This window comes from Gouania willdenowi, chromosome 12, assembly GCF_900634775.1.
Source record: "Gouania willdenowi chromosome 12, fGouWil2.1, whole genome shotgun sequence".
Classification (NCBI taxonomy): Eukaryota; Metazoa; Chordata; class Actinopteri; order Blenniiformes; family Gobiesocidae; genus Gouania; species Gouania willdenowi.
This window is the reverse complement of record NC_041055.1, coordinates 16,491,775-16,514,015: the sequence shown is the minus strand read 5'-3', so window position 1 is coordinate 16,514,015 and position 22,241 is coordinate 16,491,775. Positions and strand designations below refer to the sequence as shown.

At 36.7% G+C, this 22,241-nt stretch overlaps 1 protein-coding gene across 2 annotated transcripts in view; it reads right to left on the bottom strand.

Annotated features, from left to right (window-relative positions):
- Positions 1-22,241, bottom strand: part of trabd2a (TraB domain containing 2A) — a 76,462-nt gene that overhangs the window by 3,369 nt on the left and 50,852 nt on the right. The window contains exons 5-6 of one of the 2 annotated variants that reach the window (XM_028462923.1): positions 5,621-5,711; positions 2,141-2,395 (exon numbers count right to left, since the gene is read on the bottom strand). In XM_028462923.1, the coding sequence (XP_028318724.1) occupies positions 2,141-2,395; positions 5,621-5,711 (346 nt within the window). The remainder of the gene's footprint in view (positions 1-2,140; positions 2,396-5,620; positions 5,712-22,241) is intronic. The other variant, XM_028462924.1, reaches the window with a different exon arrangement.

The window sequence follows — 22,241 nt, the reverse complement described above, 5'->3', positions numbered from 1 at the left end:
CCTGAAGAGTATTTGCACATAAGGCTTACATAAGCTCTAACTAAATTTCCTGTTACCTTTCCCGGACACATGGATGTAGGAGTTCATTTAAAACAAGGTTTAAAATGCCCTGAAATGCTATTGCCAATAGCAATTAACCATGCCCTTGCTTAGCTATAGCTTAGCAACTAAAACAGGTCAATGTCATCGCCCACAAAGGAACTAAATGGAGTGTTAAGAGAAAAATGGGTGAATTTGAGTCAAGAACATTTGCATGAATATACTGCTTTCAGGGTTTATCGACCACTTTACAGGTTAAGGAAGCTAAAGTCTGTCATTGGAACAACTACCATTAGTTGCAGAGAGTTTTCTAGGGGTATTTGTATTATGTTTGTGTCATAGTGGGTCAGCAAACCTCTGAGTTTGAAGCTAAAAATGTTGTATTTCAGGAGAAAAAACACTCATGAGAAGAACAACCCTCTTAAAAAAAACAGATAGGCACTACATTTTATGGATTTCCAATGTAAATAACATTCTATACTATATGAATCTTGAGGGTTAAATTCTGTGTTATACATAATATGAATTTAATTTAATTATTGTCCACCATCTCTTTGAGTGCTAAATTTACAATGTAAACACATGCTCGTCTGTTGACTGAGTAAAGTACAGGTAAGAAGTAACACCTTAAAACATTCATTTGATTTAGCACATCCTTGATTAGGGAGCTGTCATTAGGAATGACTATCAGAAGATAGTCAAATATTACATTCTTTTAACTTGTGACTAAGAACATAATTAATGTAATTTATTTTCACATTTAGTCCTGTGCCAATTTACACCTATAAGCATTAAATGTATTTATTTATTTATTTTTTAAGTCAGTGGCTAGAGTATAATCGACGCTAACATATTGGCTGCTAGGCACTGTTCGGAGGTGAATAGTTAACAGTTGTATTATTTTAAGGCGTACTCGTTCTGTGATGACATGTATATTAAAATGGGCCACGCATTGAACAAAACACTAGCATGTAGGAAGGCACTACTTCCTGAATCTGAACCGACCTCATGCTTGATTGCAGAAAGTACAGAAATGAATAATAAACAAACAAGGTTGGTGCCAGCAGATTTTCTTCCAGCTTACGAAATCATATTTTGTAAAATGAACTGATGACATGGTGAAGTGTTTACGTAGAGAGTTTAAAAATGGCTGCCTCCAGGCGCCGAGTATTGTCTGGCAATGGTTGAAATTTTGTGCTTTAAATAGCTGTTTTTTTGCTTAGGTCGGCACAGAAAATACATTAACTATGTTCTTTATGTTTAAAGTTATTTTGTTTGACTTCAATGGGACTACCACGCAATCCTTCCTTATTATTATGAATTTCATATTTTGATAGCGCTACGAGATGACCTTTGTTGTAATTTGTGCTATATAAATAAAGATTGATTCATTGATTGAGTGATTGAATCCTGTTTTTTCAATCTTGTATTCAAAAACTTTGTGTTTCCCTAGTTTACTTCATCACATTTTCTTTGCGTATTTATATATTTAAGTGAACAGAAACTATAAGCTGTTAAATACCGGTTTGTGTAAATGAAAGCTGTTGGACTTTGATTTCCCAACTCAAAAAAAAAAAAAACATAATTTCCTGTAATGATCTTCTTTGTTAAGTGCATAATCATACTTGTTAAAACCTAATTTTTCCGCCACCACAAATCGGAAATGTGTCAAAACAGTAAACCACACCTGATGTGAAAGGTGAGCTTGTTTTGTTGACCGGTTAGTCCCTGCCTGGAGCGACTGTGAGAGCGAGGCCGGATACTTAGCAGGAGCTCTCCGGTTGCCATTTCCCAATCCAAGTCACTTACACCTGTGTTGAACTAGTCTAGACCCATTCCCCATTGAAGGCAGTGAGTGTGTATGTGCATCAATGTGCATGGTATGGAGATGTGATATGGAGGCAGTCTGAGCCTGCAGCACCACACCAGGAAGTGTCAGTTTCCCTCTACAGGCAAGTCTGAATTAGACACCACCAATTTCCACTCTCATCTCTGTCATCTTCTGTCTGTCTACCCTGACTTATCATAATTATATCCTTTCACTTCCTTTTGTTCTCTACTATAGTCTACTGTTGTTGGCACACAACACTTGTTGTCTTACCTCTCCTCAATGCGAACCCAGAGGTCATTAAAATGTCGGTGACGCTCTTTTTTCTGCTTATTCCGTCTCTTTTTCTTCATCATCTTTCTCTCTGCTTTCTCCAGCAGCTCCAGGCTATCCGGCGGTAGAATCATGTGAGGTAACAGATCCTCCTCCAGAGGATCCCCCTGATTTTCCTCCTTGTGGGCAAGCTCATGAAGGAAAGGCTGCAGGGGTAGGGAGTAGTCGTGGTGGTCATCGGACTCTGGTGACTTCCTGTGCGATACATGTCACAAAGGATTCAGGCGAGAAAGCAAACAATGTATTTCATGATCATGTGTTTCATGTTTATTTATAAACTTTCTGTAAGTTCATTACGAGAAAATATTGTAATGAAAGACACAGATATGGGCTGAGATTTGTGCCACTAGAAACTGAATTTCAATAGATGGTATTTAATTCGAAAGTAACAACTTGAAATTGAATTTACTGTTTTGAAACTGATTTAGTAACTTGAATTTGTATTTTTTTTCCTTTTGAAAAACAATAATCATATTCGTAGATTCAATATATTTCTGCTTCTCAAATTCAGTTTCCCGACACAGAGACGCACATGCGGCCCGTGAGGTTGAGCAATCAATCACTAATTCATGGAACTCCTGTTTACATCAACACAAACTCCATTGAGGGTGTGACCATATATACAGGAAACAGGAACAAATATAATTTCAAGGTGCTAATTCAATTTCAAAACAGCAAATTCAATTTCAAGTTCTTACTTTCAAATTCGATACAAACTACTGAAATTCAGTTCCTAGTGGCTGAAATTTCAGCCCATACACAAACTTCATATTTCTATAATAGAAGCTCTGCATAGTATCTAATGACCTACATTTATTTTGTTGTGTCCGTTAAATGTTCCAATGATCAATCAATCAATCAATCAATCAATCAATCAATATACCCCCAAACCATTTATCTATTTTTTCAGTGGTTCCCATACTTTTTTCTGTTGTGCCTGCTTTGATGAATAAAACATTTTCACCTTATTTCATTACGACAACAATCCAACAAAATAAGTACAAAAATGAACCTTTATTGAAAAAGTAAAAATGTTGACTGTTCTTAAAAACTCATAAGAACAACAATCACATATTATAGAACAGTAATAATAAAGTTATTTGAGTTAAAAAAAAAAAAAAAAAAAAAAACATGTCTATTTTACATGCTCAATATTTGGCAAGGCCAGTTTGGGAACTACAGCATTAATCTTATTATAGATTAAATTATAGATTTGGGTAAAAAGGCTCCTTTGTTTGGTTTCAAATTTTCATTGATAATATAAATAATTAAATTGATTTATTTCAATGAAATAGTAAATTAAATAGAGAGTAATTAAAGATCTGGATATAATAACATAATCGAATGTTGTAAAAAAGCACAAAAAAACAAATATTTAATAGCCTATAAAGGAAATTAGTGGAAATATGTGGTGGAAATATGAAAACCTGGCAATTAATGATAAAAATATAGCAAAAATTAAACTTAAAACAGATATCAGAATATATAAAATAAAAAAATTCCGATTAACCAAGGCATTCATAATGTATGAAATTTATGTTAAATAAATAAGTAAATAAACAAAAGATAATCCCCAATAAAACCATTCATGGAAAATGCCAAACTATAATGGTAAGTTTTTTAGCAGTCATCAAGTATCAACATTTGCAGGTTATCTCAGGTCTTCCTTTGTGTTTTGTTTCAGTTTAAGAAATCAGACATGGTAATTGTAACCAATCCATCAGTATATTACGTCCACTGAGAGATGATTTACACAAAATGAATCAACTCTTTCTCATGGCAGTAATGAAGATTCTGTCCTTGAGGCAGGAAGAAAAAAAAACTTGAACTTGATGAGCATCAAAATGGAAAAGCAGGAGTCAGAGAGTTTGTAAAACTGCAGCTTTTATGGAGGTTCAATGCAAAGCAACAGGGCTGGGTATCGCCAGGTACCTCGCGATAAGATATATCGTGATATTTTTGCCCACGATAATGATATTATCGCCATACAGCGACTCTGCAATAATCGATATATCGTGGGAAATTTCATCCACGATACATTATGATATCTGTGTCACTGAAGAAATTCAAAATTCATTGACTGCACTGAATCCATTTCACAGGAATTACAAAACATTGTCAATCATTTTCACATGAATGAGAGCCAAGTAAAACAAAGTGTACACTGCACAGTGGCTTTTCTTAACACACACACACACACGTGTGTGTGTGTGTGTATATATATATATATATATATATATATATATATTGTTTTTGTCATGTCTTGTATGTTGCAATATAAATAAATCAATAAATTAAAAAAAATCAATATTTGGCGCCAGTGACTCGATAACGTATCGCAAGACGAAACCTTGCGGTATATCATCGTACACCCTAACAAAGCTAACATTCATTACAGTGGTAGGCTAGGGGTGAGTGCAATGATAAGAGTAATCTAAAGGAATCCATGACTGGGTCAATGAAGTTCACTAATGCACTAAAATATGGAATTTGATAGCAAAATTGTATCATTTTGGAAGTTTACCTTATTGCTTCCTGTGTGCATAACTGGAAAACTATTTATAATTGACATTAAAATGACATCTTCAAACTTTTTCCTTTCTTCAGTATTTCTTTGTAATTTGCAAAATAAAGCAAGTGCATTAGCTAAATGAACAATTGCATAAAGGGGTTCATACAGTGCAAAGATAATTGTTGATAAAAGAAGTGAACAATTTAAAATGAACCAAGAAGAGAAAAGAAACTCATGATTAAAAAAGTGTTCTTGTAATGAGCCAATGGCCATCTCTAAAGTGGTCAATCAAACCCCTAATAGTCACAAAGCACTTAACATGCAGACTCAAAAACACTCCCATAAAACCTCAGTGAATCAACACAATGACTGGGTATAAAATCTGAGGCGATATGAGGGAAAGCACACAACCCAGCCCAACACTGGACAATAAAACATTTTCGGAGATGTATATTTGAAGGTATAATTGCTTTTGAATAGCCGTGGCGCATGCACATCCAGGTCTTTGTCAGCCCTTGACAGCAGTCAGGACTGAATGGTTCAAATGGAGGTTCATCTCGGGCTCCTAATCCGTCATCAAACGCAGGGCCTGTGTTAAACTAGATTCACTCCTTCAATCGCACACAGGAACAAGAACACAGATTTCAGATGAGATAGCCACCCGCGGCGCACCATGGTAGAGTGCACTACATGCTTCACAGCAGGAGGTATGAGCCCTGTCTAAGTTGGCCTTTTCAACACTCCACCATTGGTGGCCGGCAGGCTGCTGGGGAGTGGGTGTTATCAGCAATATAATCTAAAATGTGGAAGCAGCAGATGAAATGCTAGAGTCCTGTGCACAGAACTACCGCCAATGGTGCCACTTGATGATGTGCATCTGTTAAATGGCTTCTGACCAGTTGATTTACCTGTTTATGGGCTGCCCAGCGGGAGTGTGCTCCACCTCGTATCCCTGGCGACGAAGTACATCAATGACTGTATTGTTGCCAAGAAAGTGACCTGTGACCGAGGAAAAGAAAAGTTATTACTCCCTCTTGTAAAAAGTTGATAATGAGCTTGCTTGTGAAAACAAGACATTTAATTCCCCCGTAAACTGCCTAATTTGCTTTATTACCAGGAGATTGCCTGCTCACGAAGAAGCAACAAGGAGGCCGTTGCCCTGGATTAGTTGCCATTTGTCTGATTAGCTTTTTTAAAGAGCAACTATATAGCTCTTCTTGGCTAGTAGTGGCAACAGTAAGTTTGGGTGAGATCAAGTCTTTACAGCTAGCCGCTGATCATCGCTAACATCTTTTTTACTAGGCAGGCATCGTCTATTCTTTAAGAGTTGCTTTCTTCAGCAACATTTTATTCCATGGGGTCAAGACTTCCTGATGGAGAATTTCTCACTTGACCTTGACAGTAAGGTTAAATAGGTAGAACAATGGTTTGGCCAAAAACTGACAACCAATGATCCATGAAATCAGTGTTTCTCAAATGGGGGTATGCAATTTCACTACAAGGGGTTCTTAAAGGAGAGAGAAAGTGAAGAATGAACCAACAAAAGCATTAAAAATATGGGGTTTTATAATGTTTATTTTAGTTAAAAAATGATAATCCTAATAATGATGGAAATGATCTTGATTAGAAAATGAACTGAAAATACAAGAGTCAGTCTTGGTCCCACACCAGGTAGGAGATGAACGAAAATGATAAAAACTCTAGAAATAAATCTATTTAGGATGCACTAAATACTGTTTCATTCCACCCATTTACAAAATGTGTGTTAAAACTCATTTATTCCATCATTATGGTCTACAGTTGATTTTTCATAGAAATCTGAGGAAAATGTACTTGGGCCAAAAAATGGTTGAGAATCAAAATGATAGACAAACACACCAACCTTTGGTGATTTTTCAGTACTCACAATAATAAAATGCTACAGTGGCTAACTAACTTCTGGTACATTTTGGTATTATACTGTTATTTAATCTGAAATCAAATCTAGAGCTGCTACAATTTCATTCTGAGAGATGTAGAGTTGGTCATTTCTGAAATGTTTGAGTGTTTTATTCAAGATTTATGGATCACAACATACATTTTTAGATGTTTTTTTTAAATTTATTTGGTCCACATATATAACAGTGTATGAGAAATTATTAGGTGCTGTGGCCTCATATCCAAGAGACTATTCCCAGGCACAATTTAACCTGTAAAGATTATTTATAGTAACCAACAGATTCTTACATATGATAAAATAACTCCTAGTGACAAAAATGCTGATATTTCCATTACTCAGACACATTCACATCTAACACTTCACTGCATCTGCTCCAGTACTAATACTAATATCTTTCTGTCATCGTACTTTGCATAACCACAAGTTGGGAGTTTTAAGCCGCCACACAAAAACAACAGAAAACAGCCAAAGCTAATACCTTAAAAAAAAGAGGAATGACACCAACATGTATTAAGAAGAAGAAGAATTATGTTGTAGGTAATGAGAACTGACATTCAACTTGCAATTTCAGCATTCCAGTGTTGTCCCATGCAAAAAAAATGTAGTTTTCCCATTAATCATCAGTGTAACTCACTACACTTCTTTTTTTTTCAATATCAATGATTCTGTTTTAGCATCTTTCTTCCTGCATCCTTAATTCATCCAGTTAACTCTGTTCTCCTGGTTCTCCTTGTTTCTTATCTCTAACTTCCCCTCTTCTCCCTCTTCCTTTCTTTCTTGCTGTGACCCTCTCAGCTAGGTGAAGTGGGGGCATTGAAGCTTCAGGTTGCCATGTCAAGAGGTCTCCATTCTTCCTCTCACTCTGACAAAAGCGAGCAGGGGCCCATTGTTTGGGCCTGCTCAGCCGTGGCACCACAGAGCTGTGTCAACAATGAGCCCCAGCACTTTAATCTGGCCCAGAGCCATCGATAGAGCGGAGGTTAGCCTACATGCACTTTGGGTGCTGCCATGTTGCCTCAAATCATTGAGACAAGATGTCCCTTAAAAGTGTGCCACAAGTTCTGATATCCATAGAAGAAGGTAGAAAAACTGCCCCTTCAGTGGGTAAATTTGGACATTCACAAAAAAAAAAAAACCTTAATTTCAGTTTAGCAAAGTAACCTAAAGTTTCCCAGATGCCCCATGTTTAGAAACAGAGCATGATTTATGCGAGTTTACGTCAGGGGATTAAGGTGGGACAAATGGAGCTGTCGAGCACATTGTGGGACTGAAGAGAGGAGGGCGGACCCCAAAACTTCAAAGGGGACCACGCACGGGCACAGAAATGTGAACGCACACGCAAATGTTGAGGAGGTATACGGGGATCAATTTTGCTGAGTCCCCAAAGGCTGGCCTGTTTGAGGGGCTGTGAGTTTTTGGTAGTGTTGACATAAAACAGTGCGTGGGAGTATTTTTATTCCCACAGAAAAAAGGGATTTCAACAAAAATAAAGTCTTTCATTGCATTTAATTTAATGTCAAACTTTGACCATACAAAGAATTTTAACAATCTTTTACTCATATTTTTGTAAGTTTTATATATTTTCTATACATTATATCGAATTATACTATTTTACATTGTTTTTCAAGCGGGACCAGATTTGAAAGATTTTCAAAATATCGGTTTTATTATGAAACAAATACAGCACTGAGATCTTTTTACTGAAACAAATCCTACAGACTGTGCTGCTGCCACGATATTGCAAAGAAAAACCAAATGTAGACGTATTTGATTAAAATGATTGATGTCATGCAGGAGGCAGAAAGTAGGAAAAGAAAATGAAGTTTGAAAGAGCTGGTGTTTCACTGAAATTAGGCTCCTTGTATGATGTAGACTTTGGCAAGTGGCATGACCTGTATGTGGTTGAAAAATAAAGTGTGATTTAGGGCAGATGACTCTGTTCATGCTGCCAATGACTGGCACCAAGCAAGGCATCATTCTAGTTTTCCTTAATGCAGGGAAATGAATGAACTGTCTGTTGTTAGGAGCCACACACTGATGTCATCTGTAGCTCAAACTCACAAAACACCTAATTCATTAAGAGTTTATGATTTTTTGTTAAGGCTTTTGTCAAATACCAAAACTAAAATAAATAATGACAGTCTTTTTCCAGTTGGTTTTGTGTCACATCTTTTGGTTTGCATGTTTTTTACGGAGATGATTTATGCTTCAACACATTCCATTGAGGAAATGTTGCCACACAGACAGTGTACAGTGAGACATTGTGAACATGACCTGAACATATGAATAAACATCTTTTTTTTTTCTCACGTTTGACAAAATTTAAAGTTATCTAAAAGATCATAAATCTAATAGAATTTCAATAAATTAACATGACTTGCAATAGCAGAAATCGTAGCATTTCAAACACGTGAAATAGCATTTAAAGCACAACAAAAAACGTCTCCCTAAAAATATTCAGAAACCTTTTATTGAAAAAGCTTAGACTTATAACTTAAGACAAGGGTTCTCAACCTGGGACCCACATTTTGCCACGGTCAATAAATCGCAACCCACTTTTCTTAGAATTTGGTTGGTTTTTAAAAAATAGCTCTTGAAAACACACAGATTCTTTTTTTTAAACATAAATCTATATATTTCCCTGTGCAACATGCATTTCACGGCATGGCTGTCAAAAGAAAAGTGAATTTCAAGATAAAAGACAAGTCCAACATGAGAGACAAGTTTTGTTTTTGTTGTTTTTTGACCAGCTGTCCACGACCCACCCAGTACAGGTCCTTGACCCACTTTTTGGTCCCGACCCACCAGTTGAGAATTGCTGACTTAAGAGACAAAATGAACTACACGCATGGACAACATAAAAAAGCTTTTGTGTGTCAGTAAGTGCTACCAGGTTGTGGAACAGTTTAGCAATTTAAACACAAATACATAAAGTTCATCTTCTTCAAGCATAAGTGTTAAAGGGTAAAAAAATGTAAATAGGTGTGTATATACGGTACTTATGTATGTGTGAACAGATGAATGTATAGTGGATTTCATTAATTGTATAATTATATAGATATATATCAATGAATTATGTGTATATACTGTATATAGGTATATTTATAGTGTAAATACGTGTGTATTATAAGAAGATCAAATACGTTTATATTTCCTTCTAGTCATTTTCAAACATGTACAAGCTTTACAAACAGGATTTTGTAAACATTTGTTCTCTCTTTGCTTTGTTTGATTTATTATTATTTTTTAAATTTTTATTATCACTTTTTTTTAAATTTCGGTAGATACATTGTTGTTGTGTTCATGTTTGAAATAAAATTCAATCAATCAATCAATCAAAAAGGATCATATAATACAAACTAGTTGTGAGCAACATGTGTAATACATCGTTTTCTACTGTGCAATGACATCAAATGTATCCCATGTTGGATTCTTTAATGTTTTCATTGCATGTTTTCAATAAAGACTGACACGATCTGGTTTTCTTTTTGGAGAATTGAACAGCTGCATATACTGTATGCAATGTTGTTTTAATACACTATAATCTCACTTTGAGAAATAACAGTTAAGTGTTTCTGCATTGAGGTGGAGTGTGCTACAGTACAAAATGTGTCTCCTCTTTCTTACGAGTTTAAACTGCAGTGTGCATATCCATTTTGTAGAGAAACAGGCCTTCGAATCCACTATACAGCCAAACCCACTTCTCCAGTAACACGTGTGACGCCTGACATTATATTTCCACAAATTATTCATGCAGGCCAATTTTATACATTTTAAGTCAATGGCATAAGCCAAAGCATGTAGGCCGAAGCACAATATGTTCACTTGTTTTAGTGGGACTGAGGGTGGGGAGATGGTGATGATAAAGGCTCTGAAAGCTTTCATTCACAGAGAAATGCTTACATGCACTGACATTCACACACACAAAAAATGAAGCGTAGAGTAAAAGGGTCATGAATTAGATCCAAAACGGAATTATCATTGTGTTTTAGGTTACTGCACAGTTCATATCAGTGTCAACCAAAATAAAATGAGAAAATACGAACTAAAAAGTCTGAGTGTAGTCTTAATTTAAACTACTAAATAATAATGACGTCACACCAAATCAAACCAGCAAAGAGGTTAACTGGGGAGGAGATACGGGGAGAGGGTGCTGGGGTGGACAAACCTAACACTGTGACCAGGGAACATTCAAAGGTTTTCTCTAAAAAAGAAGTCGTAAATACCCTGTTTAAGTCTATATCAACTTAGTATGGCAAAATATAAAAAATACTTTTATTGAATGACCAGGTCACAAGGGAAAAAGTCCCCTAAATGTGTAGCTACGGTAAGTTATGTTGTTTTTATACACTCATAATGAATATTATGTTTCAAAAGTTTCTAGATTATTGTTATTAGTTTTAATATTGACAACTCTACAATTTTTTGTTCCATTATGGAAGTAAATCTGTGCCATCAAGAGTTTGAATTTGCATTTTTAGCATCAAAATCAGACTTTGAATTTCAAAACCATGACATTTCTAGCATGCTTTGTTATTCCTGACACTTACGTTTTAAAAAGTTTTTAAAAATTCAATATAAAAAAAAAATCAACATAATTTAGTGTCCAAAATTCACCTGCAAAAAATTCAGTGTTAAAAAATTTGACTGCAGTCCAAGAAAACTAACCAAGGAAAAGCAATAGATCCCCTCCTCATTATACAACATCCAGCCAATCAAGTTACGCTTCATTGGTCACATGACGCCGACGCTGGAAGAGAAAGTAACGATATCGGCCAACAGGATAGGTGGAGCTTCGGTAACATTGTTTACTTCGTTTGCAATTTGTGTTTATAAGAATTAGACATAAATGTTACCTGACACCTGAAATACCCACTCATGAACATATTAAACAATATATATCTACACAGAATTTTTTTGACACTGAATTTTTTGACAATTAATTGTCTTTTAAAACTTTAAAAATAAGTGTCAGGAATATAAAAGATGATTTTGATGCTAAAAAAAGAAATACTTTAAAAATACCAATTCAAACTCTAATGGCATAGATTTACTTCCATATTCCATTGTCTAGTTGTTTATGCATGTACATCTACTGACCATTCGTGTCACAATGATGTCATCATGTTGGCTGCAGGCAAAAGGGACAGTCCTGCGTACGCACAGGTTGCAGATTTGAAAAAACCTTACTAAACTTTGACTGTATGGATGCTGCCAAATAGAAAAGGCTGGTGTGTGATTAGACGAACACAATTGGACTAAAACCATCAGGGTGCTTGACTTTTCAGTACATATTCTACTCAACACCCAGATATATTAACAACTTACTGTGGTTTGATTAGGTTAGTTAGTGTAATATTATGTTTGTATACTAATTTTAACCAATAGCTAACTTAGTTTCTTTTAGAAAGGTAACCCGAGTTAGAGCCAGTTGAGACGCTGCCCACTCTAGGTTGACATAAAGAAAAAACATTTTAACATGTATCCAACTTAAGGTCTCATTTTGACTAAAAGTGCGGTTCTGTATTAAATAGGTAGATAAAAATGTGTGCAGGAGTCTGCAAATCTTATATAATTTAACAAAGGAAACCTAAAGTAACGAATACAGTCTCAAAGAGGTAGTTTCAACATATTCTTTGGACATCTAAATAAAATCAGAAGTAATTTTTATTCTTATATCACGCTATTTTTCACCCATCTCCATTTGTTCTAAGAACCCCAACAACATAGTATTTGAGGTTTATTTTCCCAAACTTGCCTGTTTTCCAGAGAAAAGTGACTTTTTAAGCAGTTCTAAAAATGGGCTGTTTTGGAAGCCTGCCTATGCATATTCATGTATGTCTGTAGACGCTGACTTCATGCCTCATTGTTTTTTTTACCTTTATTTAACCAGGAAAGTCTCGTTGAGATTAATAATCTTCTTTTTCAAGAGAGTCCTGGAAGCAATTAGGTCTAGGGGACTTGCTGAAGGCCCCACAGTGATGGCCCACAGTAGATTTGAACCTGCAACCCTCCAGTTATAAGCCCACTTCTGTAACCACTAGGCCACCACTGCCCACCACAGTTGCAAGGCAGATCAGTGATCACCAAAGTAATTTTCTTTAAGCCAAAATACTGCATATTACAGTAAAACACATGGCTATTTAAGCGGCTATTGTGAGTCCGTTTTAGCGCTTCAGGCTATGTGTGTTTAGCTGCTAAGTCACTTTCTTCTCCTCCTTAGCTCTATCAACTACAGGATTAGTGCATTTAAGGTGATAATCACTTGTTTTGTTCAACAAAGATCAAGTCAAAAGCGATACGAGGCCATATAACGGATACTAAAAATGGAACTGCTCCCTTGATGCTACACCGTTGCTGCCCACTGCTCCTCAGGGAGATGCAGGGAACACATTTTGTGTAGGTAGCTCGCATGCCTTTAGCTTCGAGAGAGTGGGCGTGTATGTTCACTGCGGAGTCGCAGCCAGCAGCAGGCACTTCCTGGAGGGGGCAGTTCAGACTTCAGTGATGTCACAAAAGTCTGACAAGGAAATAACATTGTAACAAGGTTAAAAGCTAAAAAAAAGTTGATTTAGCACGATGGTGTTATGGCTCAACTGGCATCCATTTCAACTGGTGATACATTTCCTTTTGTTTTGCAAGGCAATATCGATACTAAAAGATTAACAAAACTGGAAATTTAGATTTAGCTTTACATTGTCTTCCATGACGTATATCATTTTTACGTTTTAATAACCAGTGTATGTTACTTTCTCAAAGTTTAAAGCTACGCAGTCTTCCAAAAGAACATGCTTTTCTCTCTGCGAAAATGTTCTCATTCTTAGACGAGTCTCTTGTTTAAAAAGAAATCCAGTCTCCACAATCAATGGGCTGGGGTTATTTGAACACATGGTAAGCCTTAAATAGTGTTACTTTTCCATACACATCAGTATTTACATTACAGCATGTTACTAGGGCTCAAGCAGCAGTTCTCATAACATTACAGCATGTTGGATAAACAAACGCTACGGGCAACTCAGAGACCATTCTGCTCTCTAAAGTCCCTCGAGCTATTTATCTACAAATATTACAGCAGCTCGTCGTTAGCATTACTGAATAGCGTCTTTTATTGATGAACATCATGTGTAAAGTCTTGCTATGGGTTAAATATTGAGGAATTCTGTATTTATTTTTATGAAACTGTAATCACGACTCCTATATATACAGTAGACATTTTCAGTATTTCTACTATTGTGGAGATATTGTCACACAATCGGGTTTAGGAAGTGTATAGACATTACAAAACAGAAGAAGTAAGTAAGGAGAGTCACACTACTGTCATGAGTGTATAACTTTCTGATTTGACATATTTAGGTCTTTGAAGGATTGACCAGCCAAAGACTTCACTGGAAAATGGGAGCCATGGCTTAGCGAGCTACAAACAGTCAAGTAAAACCTCAGTATCTTCAACTGTTGAAGAGACTCAGCCCACCATAAAAGTGACAGTCATGTCAAAGGCGGATAACAGGAAAATAACTGGTTACCCACAGGCATAAATATCTCTTAGCCATCCTGGTGTTTTTCGAACAATGCCAACACATATCAAGTGTCTGAAAAGGCCGGCACTGCCAAAGTGAAACCTTTGCCTTTCCCTGCAGTCATCTGGGTATGTGTCCTTGGTAGATATACTGTATGTTCCCCCTTGTATTAAACGCATTCCCTTATTATCTGTCATGAGGAATTATTTTTGACAAAAACAAGGAACGCTGTTGGTTGTACTTTACAATTACAACTACAGAAAATTATCTGTGTCACTCTAAAGCAGAACAATAACACACTATTTTTCTATCACTTCATGCATCAATCAAGTTAGTTTGGATTCACTGAGTTTTAAAAAGTGTTTTGACAGTTAATGTTTTACGTTTACACACATTCTAGTATACATTTTGCTGATCTCTGCAAAGAAATCATATAATGAGCCAGTCATGTACTGTATATGTATACATGTATAAGTATGTACGTATATATAATCTTAGGGAAAATAACATAGGATCACAAGGGTTTCTAAACTTTCGACAACACCTACTGAAGAAAAGAGTAGCCTTTGTTCCGGTGATATAAACTAAAAAAATGCATTCTCTGTCTTTTCTTAAACATTTTGGGAGATACACTACATTTTCTCATATAAAAATGTAGTGTATCTCCCAAAAATGACCAATACTGAGAAGCTGGCCGAAGAAGTAAAAAACATGCAGTCACCTTGAGTCTGGAGTTCCTCTAAAAACCTGTAACTGCAATGAACTGTTGTAGTAATTGGGTGCCAATGGCTCATGTGTTCCTTTAAAGGTCCCCTACGTGAACACTTGCCTTACTTAAAGGGGAAGTATCATGTTTTTTTTCAGGCAAATACCATTCTATAGCATACGCTACCCAATTTTTGTGGGGAAATACAGCAAATATATTAAAAAAAAACTTAAAATAAATTTCCAAGGCTGCTGCCTTGGATTCCAGACTGTGACAAGGAGGGGAACAAGCTTTTTTTTCTTAATGTTTTTATTTTTATTTTTATTATTATTAAGGCATACATAAATGAGTACAGACACCATAAGCCACGGGTTTCTCAGAAAAGTATTTAAAATAAGTAAATTAAAAGCTAAATCTGCAGAGGCGGGGGCTGTGTGCTGAACTAAATAGAAAGAGGACATAGGAAGGGGAGGGGCCTCGTTCCCTAGGCGGAGCCTCGTCCCCTCGAGCAAAACAGCAGGAAAATGGCTGCTGGCAGGAGATTTAAAGATGACTCGAAAATACGTGAATCAATCTGAGAAATACTGGAGGTATGTTTTTCAGGAAGGAATGATACACTAACATGATATGAAGCTTGAAAAAGAGATTTTTACATGATACCCCCTCTGTAATAGCAATTTGATTTTTTTTTTTTTTTTTTAATTTATGGTTAGTATTAATCTATGCATTTTAATGTTGCTTGTGTTGTAAAGTAATTTAAAGTGTGCTTGTAATTTTATTGCTGCATGTCTATATGGCCAAGACTCTTGAAAAAAAGATTCTAATCTCAATGAAATGCTCCTTGTTAAATGGTATAGCATTTAATCATTTTTTTTGGCTGCATCACTTAAGTAAATAAAGGTGTTAACATCCAGTATATTTTCAGTTTAATATTTACTCTAAATGGTTGAAGGAATCCTAGAACCACAGACCTAAACCTGCCAAGAGTCAAGAGGCAACATAGAAAGTTTTACCCGCAATTCAATTACTGCCCGGCAGCACTTAATGTGTGTTAAACCTTCACAATGTATGTAATATTACCCAAGGCACCGGGAGTCTTTACCACTGGCTGGAATAAGTTGCTTCAAAAGTGAGCTTTTTTCTTGGGATCAATTGATCACAAAGTTACTTGTAAGTGAAGGTTGTCATTTTGTTCCCAAACGACTGCATGATAAGGATGCTCTTCATGTAATAGCATAGAGGAGAAAGTTGGTAGCCAAACCCCAAAGATGTGTGTGTTTAAACAAGTCAGCATATAAGGCCGCAAAACTCAGATTTGTACTAAATTGAAAGGCATATTTCACTCTGTGATAGCATACCAGTCTAAACATGGATTATTGAATTTTAGCTGCACTTTTTTGCAATAGATTTCCTCTCTTTACTCAATGAACTAAAATAGCCTTATAAAAAGAACTACTGGCAGAAGACAGTGGTGGTGAAAATTTAAAAGACAACCAGGATCACACAAAAACATCAAGTTGGAAGCATTCCTTCCTTCAAGGAAATAAATCTTTTCATAGTCAAGCCAAATGCAAAGTTCTTCAAAATGTTTTTCGGAGATTGCACGCTGTAAAGGAACCGGCCGATTTCAACAGCTCACTCCGTTCTTGGGAAATCAATCCTGACTACCTGTTTTATAAACAGACTGTTGAGGGGATGAAAAAGCAAAGAGAACAAAACGAGACACCAGGGAAGATACAAAAACCAGATACAAAACTGAAAACACAAGCAGAGAGGCAAAATTGGAACAAATGGTAACTGTTTGAAAGGAAAACGAAAAAGAGAAATAAAAACAAAGGCACGCAAATGACACAGGAATATAAAGTCGTCAGATGCCAGACTGTAATAGACGATAAGAGCTTCCTGTTAGGTCTTCAAGTTTGCATAAAGAATTAGTTGGAGTCATTCTTATTCCCAAATCTCTAAATTAGGACAGACAGAGGGGAAGAAGCAAAGCTCTAAAAAGTTATTAAGCAGTTTTCAAACTTTCAATTCAGCATTGAACATGAAAAGGGTTTGAAAGTTTGGCTAAAATCTTTTAAGACGGTAATTCGAAAAAAAAAAAAAAAAAAACACCTGTAGCTCGGGAACTGACAAACTGTGGCTTTGTTGGGTTTTCAACCTCAGCATGAGAGGAAGTCAAAGTGTGTGGATTATGAAAATCTGCAACCAATGTTATACCACAATGTCCAACCATTTAAAATAAAAGGTTTGAGATCACTCAACAATCCATGACTGAATACTGTAAATTAACAAAAATGTAGTGATTCAGCCTAAAACACTGTAATTGTATTGATTTGCAAACAATTGTGAATTAGTGGAACAATCCGTCTTGAACAGAAATTAAAAAAGGCAAATATCAGCAATTTATTGGCAAAGTACCAGAAAATAAATAACTGAATGATTATGTTTTGTGTTGTAAATCAATGCATAACTATAAATGAGAAGACAAAATTAACTAGAACTAGATTTATTGACAAAAACTAAAATATACTAAATATTTGTTGGATTTTATCATCTAAAATTATTTATTGTTATCTAAGATTTAAAGTGACATTTTAAGTTTCCCAGTGTATTTTAATTAATGATTAAACTTTGTGCACAGGTGAGCAACGTGTTCCTTACTTTCCTTCATGTGGTCCGCTATTAAATTATTTAATTCATGAAAAAGACGATAAATCCTGAAGTGAAATATAAAATGTAAAAGTTGAAATATTTTAGTCAATTCTGTGGCACTGCGTAATGCAGGTGTATCTTTAAATTCTTAAATTAACCTGAATGCACTTAAGTGTCATCACTAAATGTTATTGCAGAACCTCAATTTGACATTGATTTGTTATTCACAGGGTTTGTTCAATTTAATAATCGTAGTACATTATTAAACATACTGTATGAGAGCTCCAAAGAATCCTCAGAATGAGCAGCTTTAAATGCACACTGACACACTGAGAATAAATGAAATGAAAACCAGGTTGTGTTCGAGCTCTGTGGTGCGAGGTTGTTTTTTAAATAAACCCTCTCTCAGAATTTGTGGTGACACACTGCACTTTGGAACCATGTTAGGGATTAAATGTGTCAGCCAGCAACAGTCTTTCCACTCACTCTCACTCAGGGTGCTCCTCACTTCTGCCCCTGGTGCCAAGAAAACATGGCACGTGAACGCACACCAGATCCTTCGCTGTGGTCAAATTAAATCTGATCAAAGGAAGAGAATTTGGTAAAAACCAACACTTTAGAAAACACAAAGGCAAGTGTTGCCAACTACAAGTGCTCCTGCCAGCCAGCGTCTAGATAGAACCTTTTGCAATTGAAATCGGCGCAAGCCCGATTTGCTTTATGTCGCGGGTCACGCGGCCATTTGTGAAAACCAGAGCATTTCTACCATTGACTTTGAACGGAAGCAGTCAAAAAATAAGGAAAGGGACAGGATCTACAAATTGTATTGTTATGAACTCAACAGCAGTCATAACTAGGGATGGGTACCAAATTCTGTACTATTATAGGTACCGACCAAATTCTGTATAGTACTAAGTACGGATCCACGTAAAACCAAACAATACCAGGTTTCGGTACCTAAACGCATCTTTGTGACTGTGAGGGCGTAGATGAGTCGGCGATTGTCAAGGCAAGGGGCGGGAACACTTCTAAACTGAGGAAGCACATGGTTAAACACACGTTAGTAATTTGTAATCTGCAGCTAGCAACATGAGAGAACAAATAACCTTAACATTTTTATGATGGCAGAAATAGCAACACAATGACGATACAGGAGAGACCTCATCATCTCCGTCTGCTCTAGGTAGCCTATAGTGTTTAAGATGACTTTGGTATGGCACTTGAACTTGCATTACTTGTAATTATCAATTTGGCTTCTTGTACTTTAAAACATTAATCTAACTAGTTGCATTTATTTGCAGCTTTGTCAACAGGCCCTGAAGTTTAAGTGAGAGCTGCAACGATGACTCACTTTATGAAAGCCAAGTCATGACACTCATCCGTCAGAGGGCGGATGAATGTCATGTTGAGCTGCTTTTTTTTGTTTGTAGTTAAAGGCACACTGTGTAACTTTTGGCCTCTAGGGGCGCTAGACCGGTAACATTCATGCAAGCGCAAAAATCAACAAACAGTCAGTCGGGCCAGCCTACCTTCGTCTTTTGATTGTGTATGCAGACAGTAGTTGACCTGTAACTTAGAGATAAGGATTGGCTCTCAGGGCTGGGGTGCAAAGTGGGGCTGGGCTCGCGCCGCGGCTACAGTCTATGGGCTGGAGGAGCAGCCGCCACCAGGAGTAGGGGGGAAGCACCACCGATGCGGCGAGGCGGGCCGAGCACCGGGTCTCCGGTGGCGGGGAGAAGAGTGCGGCAGTGGCGGCTTCTCCTCCAGCCCATGCGGACACTTTCAAACTTATAGGTACTGAAGGCTATTGGAAATGGAAAAATAAATAATTTATAATTATATTATAATTAAAACAAATAATCAAAATATCGATTCAACCTTGGGTAGGCACTGCCTACCTTGCCTACCCTGGCGGCACGTCACTGACACTCATACAGTAACACTGCCGTGTGTCGAGCGAACAAAGATCACCGGCCGTTGTTATTAGGAGGTCTTGGTATCTTTCCTTCACCTGTAGGTCGGACCCAGTGAACACAATGACACAATGGTAATATTTGTCTTTCCTTTCCTTTAGATTTTAATTTTTAAAGAAAATCCTTTGATGCATCTAATGTCATCAACACAACACATGGTGGTTCTCAGCCATCAGGGAACAACAGCAAATGGCATGAAGAACATTACATTGCTGCAACTTACAGAAAGGCTTGATTTACTGACAGTGAAAGAATCAAAAGTACACTGAGGTTTTGCAGGCAGTCTTGTGAAATAAAAGGGTTTCTTCACCTGTTTTCATACGTGCATGGATTAAAAACAGCATTAAGTGGAACTGTTTTCCAAACCTTCAAAAACTCTTGTATACTGTTTCATTGACGGTGTTCTGACAGGCCCTTATAATGCTGAGGCTGGATTACATGGAATAAATGAAAGGAAGAAAAACATTCCTCTTTTTTCTTTAATTTAGTCTAAAAGCATAAATATACCACATACAGGTAATATTCTGCTATTAATGATCAAAGTTATTGTTGCTGAATGATGGCGCAAGAGTTACAAAGAGCAATCTTACTCATTCAATAATCCATTCATCCAGTCCAACTATCCTACCATGCATCTATCTCAATGAATAATATCTGGAACAACAATTTAAAAAAAAACCTTTCTATGCTGTGTGTTCTTACAACTTCTCTGTGTTCCAATAGGTGTAAAAATTTGATTGACATGGCTGCAAAAACCAAAGCGTATTACAAAGTCATCAACTAATGTGTGTGTGTTCTTTTTGATATTATTTAAACACCGAAGACTTGGAGCACTACCTAAACTTTAATATGGTAACTACCTACAGTTACAAACACTGAACTGAGGTCAGGAATACATGCAGTCTTCCAAATGTCATGACCACTTAGGTTTCATGTTAGATCAACTGTAAACTCTTTCCTTCTTTCGTCCTGCAGCTGCGCGGTGTGACTGTTTTTCATTCATATCTATTACTGAATAATACGGCCTTGAACAGAAAAGAAAAACACACAATCATCTTGAACGCGGGACTCCTGCTGCGACTCTGTTCAGCCTCTCAAGCGCTCCAGGTCCAACAATCGGCTACAGTGTAGAGTCGGCGCTTTCTCACTCTCTTTAAAGGGCCGTTCACCTTTTTTACTTTTCTCAGATGTTTTCTCACACAGCTTCCATCTGAAACATGTGGCTTAGAGTGCAATTTTGAGCATATTTAGTTTGAGTAATCTGCAAACGATCTTGAAGTTATCCAATGAGGCCTGCATATCATCAGTGATTTAGCTCAGAGTTATAACGAAGAGCAGACACACAGGATGGAGTCTTGTAAATTTTAACAGGCTCTCGATTTGGCTGTCATGCTATCTTTCTTGGCATGAAAGAAAGATTAGACATTGTTACCATTCTTTCATTGGTATATCTCCTTCAATTACTCATCTGTTCAGCCAGTTTCATGCTTCATCTTTATTCCCCCCCCATCTGACTCAGTAGTGGCACAGAGTTTGCTGAAATCCAATTTTTTTTCTTTCTAGGTCTCGTGCCTGCCGCAAATATTTGGCCGTCACGGCAACACATGACAAGTTCTTACATCTGCAATAAGTAAAACATCAAAAACAGTGTAAAAAGAAATCAAAATATGCCTTTTCCCTCATTTCCTCCAGACCTTTGGTGATGTGAAACAGAAGTTTTCATATTCAACACTGCTATAGTCAATACTAAGCATCCAACTTGAATATGTATATTTTGGTGATGGTGTACAGGATTTTACAATGTGTTTATTTTTAGGACCTCAGTGACATCACCACTGTGTTTCAAATTGTAATCCCCCCACTAAAGCGAGTGTACCACAAAACTTTAAAACAATCAAAAGCAGACTAAAGCCTGCGTTTTGGTAATGGGTCAACATGAAATCTAAGTTACACAGGTTCAAGAAAACTGCTTGATTTATGAATGAGTGTGACCTCATCTTTGTTGTTGTTTTTTTAATTATTGGTAAATGTTAGAATCTAAATGCAGTTTGTGGAAAAACTCAATAAACTAGGGCTGTCACATAGAACCCAGTTGGGAGTGGGGAAGAGGGGGGATCCGTGTGTAAAAATGTACCGGTATATAATTGACTTAGAAAAGCAATAAGTTACACAGTTCAGTACCTCCTGGATGGTGGCGTTGAGACCAATTTTCTCAAACATTGCAATGGAATTTGGAAGCATTCAGTGGGATTATTTTCAAGAAATTGCATTCTTGCTATATTTCTATACATTGAACACAAACCTCATCATGGGTTTGGCATATCTGCCATGAAGCATTAAAAAGCGTGAAATGAATGTCTAGCAGAACATAACGCCTCTAATGGGTCAGAAACTATACTTTTCATCTATCTGACTTTTAGCACTCTTGAAAAATCAATTCTAAACCGTAACCATATCGTAACACTTTTAGGCTTTTCAAAACGAAACATTATCTATTTAAACCGGAGTCAGAACCAAAGAAGAGATGCAGTAACTGGAAGCCACAAGTCATGTTTTCCTCTGTCTCCTTATATCTTGGTTCCCCTCAGGCAGTGTGTGGTTGTATGTTATTGCTTCCTTCATAGTCCTTCATAACAATTTTCAGTCAAAAATCGCCAATAGATGCACTCCTGCTCTCCGACTAAGGATATAATTTTCCTTTCCTTTCCCCTGTCATATTGGAGAGAGGTATTTCTGGTC